This window comes from Hibiscus syriacus, unplaced genomic scaffold, assembly GCF_006381635.1.
Source record: "Hibiscus syriacus cultivar Baekdansim isolate YM2019G1 unplaced genomic scaffold, ASM638163v2 tig00112285_pilon, whole genome shotgun sequence".
Lineage (NCBI taxonomy): Eukaryota > Viridiplantae > Streptophyta > Magnoliopsida > Malvales > Malvaceae > Hibiscus > Hibiscus syriacus.
This window is the reverse complement of record NW_024063293.1, coordinates 2,304,202-2,311,231: the sequence shown is the minus strand read 5'-3', so window position 1 is coordinate 2,311,231 and position 7,030 is coordinate 2,304,202. Positions and strand designations below refer to the sequence as shown.

The 7,030-nt window shown below is 37.5% G+C and overlaps 2 protein-coding genes across 2 annotated transcripts; one reads left to right on the top strand and one right to left on the bottom strand.

Annotated features, from left to right (window-relative positions):
• The first annotated feature begins 568 nt into the window (after positions 1 to 568).
• Positions 569 to 3,022, top strand: LOC120177363 (putative kinase-like protein TMKL1). Its single transcript, XM_039183543.1, has 2 exons — positions 569 to 2,035; positions 2,247 to 3,022. The coding sequence occupies exons 1-2, from the start codon at positions 625 to 627 to the stop codon at positions 2,885 to 2,887; spliced, it is 2,052 nt and encodes a 683-aa protein (XP_039039474.1). The 5' UTR covers positions 569 to 624; the 3' UTR covers positions 2,888 to 3,022.
• A 462-nt stretch (positions 3,023 to 3,484) lies between these two features.
• On the bottom strand, positions 3,485 to 6,319 carry LOC120177365 (probable pectate lyase 20). The gene is made up of 6 exons (XM_039183544.1): positions 6,154 to 6,319; positions 6,005 to 6,058; positions 5,792 to 5,863; positions 4,058 to 4,804; positions 3,834 to 3,972; positions 3,485 to 3,739 (listed from the first exon to the last, which is right to left on the bottom strand). The coding sequence occupies exons 1-6, from the start codon at positions 6,252 to 6,254 to the stop codon at positions 3,518 to 3,520; spliced, it is 1,335 nt and encodes a 444-aa protein (XP_039039475.1). The 5' UTR covers positions 6,255 to 6,319; the 3' UTR covers positions 3,485 to 3,517.
• Between the last annotated feature and the right edge of the window lie 711 nt (positions 6,320 to 7,030).

The following is a 7,030-nucleotide window of genomic DNA, read 5'->3' as shown; positions in this document are numbered from 1 at the left end:
AGATTAAGAAATGTAGGTTACTCTTGTTTTTGTTTATGAGATTCAGCTGTACCTCATACTCCTTAAATAGAAAGAAAAATGTATTTTAATGGCAGCGGAATCATGACCGTTTATTTATATTCAAATACTCTCTCAACTTCGTGTAGTTGTGATTTTACAGTAGCCTTAATATAAGATTAAAAAAAAAATTATCGAAAATATTAATATTTTTTAACATTTTTTTTTATAAAATATTACCTTAAACATTATGTTTTTACTGGAAATATTAATTTCACTACATAATTTTTAATAGAAAAATAATATTTTAAATATTACTCAGTATTAATATTTTTTTTAAAAAAATAATATTTTAGATATCAATTTATTAAAATTGTTAAATATTTTAGATAGCGTCTAATATTAATATTTTTAGTAAAAAATAATATTTTAGATAATATTTTAATAAAAATATTAATATTTTTAATAATATTTTTTTAATATTTTTTTATCTATATATTAATATCGCCGTACCTACATACCCGAACTTTCCCAAAAAGAAAACTCTTGTTTCCACATTGAAAACTCCACTAAACAACATTAATATTTGCATTGCACCTCCTTCTTTTGCTCTCTCTGTGGTACTTCATGGAGTTGTTCAAACTTTACTATCTTTGCATTTTCATCTTTTTCTTCTCCTTTGTCTTGACCAAAGGCCTATCTTCAACACACAATGATTCATTAGCTTCTTCTTCTTCTTCACCAGATGTTGTGCTTCTCTTGGGAAAGATCAAAGCTTCATTACAAGGTAACACTGAGAACTTACTGTTATCTTCATGGAACTCTTCTGTTCCACTTTGCCAATGGAGAGGGCTTAAATGGGTCTTCTCCAATGGGACTCCTCTTTCTTGCACTGCCCTTTCTTCACCACAATGGACTAATCTCTCTCTTTCCAAGGACACATCTTTGCACCTTGTTTCACTTCAGCTCCCCTCTGCTAATCTCACTGGTTCTTTGCCTAGAGAGCTTGGTGAATTCTCTTTGCTTCAAAGCCTTTACCTTAACTTCAACTCACTGAGTGGGACTATCCCTCTTGAGCTTGGTTACAGCTCCTCATTATCTGATGTTGATCTGAGTAACAACTTGCTCAGTGAGGCTTTAGGTCCATCAATATGGAACTTGTGTGATAGACTTGTTTCTCTTAAAGTTCATGGCAATTCATTATCTGGTTCTGTCCCTGAACCAGCATTACCAAGTTCCACCTGTAAGAATCTCCAGTCCCTTGATTTGGGTAGCAACAAGTTTTTTGGGGTTTTCCCAGAGTTCATTACTAGGTTTAAAGCTCTTAAAGAGCTTGATCTTTCGGGTAACATGCTTTCTGGTCAAATTCCAGAGAGTTTAGCCACTTTAAGCCTTGAAAAGTTGGACCTTTCCCACAATAACTTCACTGGGATGTTGCCTGTTTTTGCTCAAAGAAAGTTTGGTCCGGAGGCTTTTGAAGGGAACAATCCAGGGCTATGTGGATTGCCTTTAAATAGTTGTAGTGACGGGTCACAACTGAGTCCGGGTGCAATTGCCGGCATCGTGATCGGTCTAATGAGTGGAGTAGTACTCTTGGCATCATTGTTCATTGGCTATATGCAAAACAGGAAGAGGAGCAGTGGTGGAGATAGTGAAGAGGAAGGCGAGGAAGGCGAGGAAACTGAAGATGATGTCGGCGTCGGGGGAGTTACCGCAGAGAGCAAGCTTATTTTGTTCCAAGGCGGCGAGCTTTTGACGTTAGAGGATGTACTGAATGCAACTGGCCAAGTCATGGAGAAGACGAATTATGGAACTGTTTATAAGGCAAAGCTTGCTGATGGTGGAAATATAGCATTGAGGTTGCTGAGTGAAGTCAGTTGCAAGAACCGGAGTTCGTGTCTGCCAGTTATAAGACAGCTTGGAAAGATTAGACATGAGAATTTGGTTCCACTGAGAGCTTTCTATCAGGGGAAGAGAGGGGAGAAGCTTCTTATTTATGACTATCTGCCAAATAGAAGCCTACATGACTTTTTACATGGTATGTATATGTTCAGCTTTGTTTGAGGTTTCAAAAGCTATTTATGTCATTCGATATCGGTATAAACTTTATCTGTAAAGCGTTGAATTAAATTGTGTTATCACTAGATGAATTCATTGGTAAGTATCTTGAATATTTTCTGCTTGTGAAGTAATTGGTGATTGATTGCAAATTCATCGAATTCTTAGTGTCCGTTTGTGACTAAATGCAGAATCAAGAGCAGGAAAGCCATTTCTGAACTGGGCTCGGCGGCACAAGATTGCATTGGGCATAGCCAAAGGATTAGCACATCTTCATACAGGTGTCGAGACGCCGATCACCCATGGGAATGTTCGGTCCAAAAATGTGCTTGTAGATGACTTCTTTGTGGCCAGGCTGACTGAGTATGGACTCGACAAGCTAATGATCCCGGCTGTAGCTGATGAAATGGTGGCCGTTGCAAAGACCGAAGGTTACAAGGCACCAGAACTTCAAAGTATGAAGAAATGCAACAGCAGAACAGATGTTTATGCATTCGGGATACTGTTATTGGAGATTTTGATAGGCAAGAAGCCCGGGAAAAATGGGAGAGGCCATGATGCTGGGGATTTGCCCTCGATTGTGAAAGCAGCAGTTTTGGAAGAGACGACAATGGAGGTTTTCGACGTAGAAGTGTTGAAAGGTATCCGGAGTCCTATGGAAGACGGATTAGTTCAGGCACTAAAGCTTGCAATGGGATGCTGTGCTCCAGTAACTTCGGTGAGACCCTCCATGGATGAAGTTGTGAAGCAGCTTGAAGAAAACAGACCAAGGAACAGATCAGCTCTATATAGCCCCACAGAAACAAGGAGTGAAGTTGGCACCCCATTTTGAGCTCTGTTTAAGTATTTTTCATCAAATTATCACCTTTTATTTGCCTTACTGGTATTAATATCTGCTTATCTAGCAGGAAGTGATAGTGAATGATTAATGATCTAATGTTTCTTGAGAAAGCTTATACTGGATCTCCTAAAGTCTCTGTGTTGGTTCTTTTTAGTCCGAATCTCAAAACCGGCGAGTGATGGGGCTCGGCTTTGATTTGATTGCATGATCCAATGTGTATTAAAAGTAAGCAACAATTTGAAACATTAAACTTGCATAATCCAATGTTTTTTTTTCTTAAAAAGTTGATTAATCAAAGTATACAAGGGCCAAAGGGTGGAACATGGGAAACTGTTTAAAGGAAATGCATAATTACAAAGACGAGCAACATCGAAATGAACAACACTATGGCAACTTAACGAGGCCGAGGTCGATCAATGGCATTTTATGACAAGTGAGATAAAGTACACTTGTCAAGAGGATTAAGCAGAAATTTATAGGGAACACTACGTACTATATGGAACGATATATATATATATATATATATATATATATATATATATATATATATATATATATGGGAAGAAAAATGAATAGTTTTTCATCTACTTTTGCTTGGATTTTCGGTTGGGGTGATAAGAATTAACACATGCGGCCATTGCGGCAGGGAAGGGCGCCTGCCTTTGAAGTAATCATGCCGACCAAGGAAGACGATTTCGCACCTAAGCTCGAGGCCCTGGCATAGCTGGTGGCGGCTGCAGCACCTGACGGAGTGAAATACGCTCCATTTAAGAACAAATCTCCTTCTGACCTCCAATTCCAATGCTTCCATTCACCATTCCATGCGACTTCTCTCTTCGTAACCTAAACGATATCGAATTTAACACAATCAGTCAGCATGATTTACCACTTCTAAAATGGGGGTGACATTTCGTTGGTTTTGAGAATCTAAATTTACCTCCTTGGCGAAGGGGTTATTAGGGGCAAGGAAACGGTTGCCTTGGCTGTTAATGGTGGGATCGGCACTTCCGCCGATGGCGTACATTTCCCAGTGTGTATAGTCATTGTTCACTACATGGAAATATCCATGTCGACACCTGCAAGATTCCAGTAAAGATGATTCGAGTCGATTTTATGAAGAATGAAAAGCAGAGATTACAGTAGGCATCACCATGCTCTTACCTCGGCATGCGCTGGATCAGGCCCTCACCGAAGTGATTATAAGCAATGGTGACTTGCATCTGCTTGTCTCTTACATAAGAATCACTATGTCCCAACAGCATAACCTCATTGTGATGGGTGAAGTAGTTGTTTGAGATTGTAATCGCCGTGGATCCCATTATTGCGTCGATAAGTCCATCAGCACAATTAGACAGTGAGTTGTGGTCGATCCAGATATGACTGGCTCCAAAAATCGAAATGCCATCCCCATCGGCCATGGTCCTCCATCCGTAATGAGACGGGGAGCTTCGAACCATGGCATTCCCTGTGGGCTTGCAGTCATGAATGTGGAGTCCGTGGATGATAATGTTGGTGACGAACTGGATGGTGATGCATGCCCCGTAAGTGATATGCACGTTGACTCCGCGAGCGTCGATCGTCTTAAAACTGTTCATTATCAGCTCTTGCTTCAATGTGATCACCATGTCACGCTTGAACACGATCCATAGAGGCCGGTCTTGGATAACGGCATGGCGGAGGGTGCCTGGTTTGGGGTTCACAGGGTTATCGTCACCGGGGTCACTCACAACATAGTACCTTCCATCACGACCACCAATGGCATTGCGTCCGAACCCGATGCCACAGTTTGCTAGGCGTCTTCGCCTACGGTACCATAGCCTGTCGCACCGCCAACAGTCATCGATCGGATTCCCTGTTCCACACGAGAAATATCCCAAGTTTCTCCGCTCCGTACTATTTCTTATGCTCCTGAAAAATCCCAGAAAAATCCCATGATTATAGCATCCTAATCATCGTATATACAATATTAAATATGAATGATCCTGGTGTCTGAATACAAGAATATAGCCATTTTCTCTTCTGCGCGCACTGAAAAGGCAGATGCAGATCTATGAGTTGTGAACTCATTGCCAGGATTAACAAAATTCTACTCGTCTCAAAATATTGATTTTTTTCCATTTAATTCTATTTGTAATTTGATGAACTTAATTTCACTAAAAAGATTTAAATTTGAGTAAGTTATACTCAAATTTTTTTAATAATTGATGAATAGTTTTCAAGATCTAATCGAATATATCAACTTTACATGATATATATGTCGAATATGAAAAAATATGAAAAAGTATATATATATATATATATTCGCATAGGTTATTTAAAATTATTTAAATTATAATAAAATAATATCAATAACATTATAAATATTTATAATTAAATTTAAAAAAAACTTAAATATTTAAATTTTTCTACATGCTACAGCCACGAATTACGAGCCTAAACAGTAAAATATATGCCAAAACATAAAATTATCTCAAGAGTTTACACTCAATTTTTTAGTATCGAAATTATAATAGTATTAAATTGCAGTTACGACGTGATTTGATTTTTAAAAATAATTATGATTTTAAATTATAAATACAACTGTAGTGTCAAAAAAATAAAAGAAAAGACAATAGGATCATTTCATAATTTTGAGTAGCCTAGTAAGAAAAATAAGCAGAGAAGACAGACGGGTGAAAAGGAACCTTTGTCACAAACTAGAGATCTTTGCAAGTGGGGGCTCCAGTTAGGGGACTTTTCATGTGGAATCAATCCTCTTATTTTTGTTCAAAGAAGTAACTATTAGACCGATCACTGTTAATGGAATCCCAAAGCTTTTTATTATATTCGTGAATTAACTAATTATGCTGAAGTTGAGATGATCCAATCTGTTGTTGGAATGATGAAGAGACTCACATATCAACCATTGAAGCAATTTCCTCACGATTGTCCACCGCATGCTCGTTTCTCCATTTCTCATCATCCAACCTGAAAAACAAATCCATATAATGCAATCGACTTTCAAAGAGTAGATAACATGATCTATAAGATCCAATCTTCCATGGCTTGTAATCATAAAATTTCCCGGATTCATTGGTTTTGGCGTGAATAAAGAAATATTTTACTTACCCGTCTGCCATTGATGAGTTCTTCAAGCCCTGCAATTTGTTATCTTCAACAAGCCTGCACATGACGAACACGATGAAGGAATGTTACTGGAATAGCTAAATGATGATGAACAGGAGCATGTTTGTTTCCCGGGAAAGTGGGAAATGTACCTGGAGTTCAGCTCTGTTTTCTCTTCTGAGGCACTGACACAAACGGACAACATTATGAGTAGCAATGTAAACGAAGAGATGAACCTGTGAGAAATCCCCATTTCTGATTCTCTCTTTCTCTTCTCTGTATGCTATAATTCCTAATGCTTTCAAATTCAACTGTTTGGAAGAAATTGAAAAAACTCCAATGGCGCTGTCTCTTTTATAGGGGAAGACACACAGAACACGTTGGATCGTAAAGAACACCGTTAAACCTTCGTTAAGTCAAATTAACCAAAATTTCAGAGGCTAAACTAACTATTTGGTCACCCATCTATTCACTAGTTTCTCTTTTGGTCATTTCACTGTTATTTTTTAAAATCATTTTTAATATTAGGTTTGGTCGTCTATTGTTAAAAAAATAATAGTTATACTAACATGTCACCCTAAGGTAATACCATGTTAACATTGAAAAATAATTTAAAAACATCACATCAACATCATCATTAATTTTTTAAATAGAATCAAAAACATAATAGTTAAATATTTTTAACACAAAGCTTAAGTAGGGTGACCAATTAATGAGTTTACCCTTTTTTAAATAACTTAACCACGTTTAAATGTTTTTAACCTCCCTAACCGCCACCAACTGAAAAGAAATTTAACGCCACCACAACACGTCGACGTGTCGCTCACTCACGCGCCACTGCCATTTCACGTGTGGCACTTTGGCAGTACCCTTTTTGTCCAAGTTCATCTTGCTGAGTTTTTTCTGGATAAATTATACCATTGGCTACTTAACTGTTTTTCATTTTCATTTTAACTAATGAATGTTTTAATTTAATCAATCAGATTATTCAATTATTTAAATACTTTAGTCAAACCATATAGTATTAGC

Bases quoted from the DNA above. Each gene is read 5' to 3' on its own strand.
- LOC120177363 (XM_039183543.1), top strand. From the start codon at position 625: ATGGAGTTGTTCAAACTTTACTATCTTTGCATTTTCATCTTTTTCTTC. The intron at 2,036-2,246 runs GTATGTATATGT...GACTAAATGCAG, and splicing joins CCTACATGACTTTTTACATG to AATCAAGAGCAGGAAAGCCA.
- LOC120177365 (XM_039183544.1), bottom strand. From the start codon at position 6,254: ATGGGGATTTCTCACAGGTTCATCTCTTCGTTTACATTGCTACTCATA. The intron at 6,059-6,153 runs GTACATTTCCCA...CGTCATGTGCAG, and splicing joins AAAACAGAGCTGAACTCCAG to GCTTGTTGAAGATAACAAAT. The intron at 3,740-3,833 runs GTAAATTTAGAT...GATATCGTTTAG, and splicing joins ATAACCCCTTCGCCAAGGAG to GTTACGAAGAGAGAAGTCGC.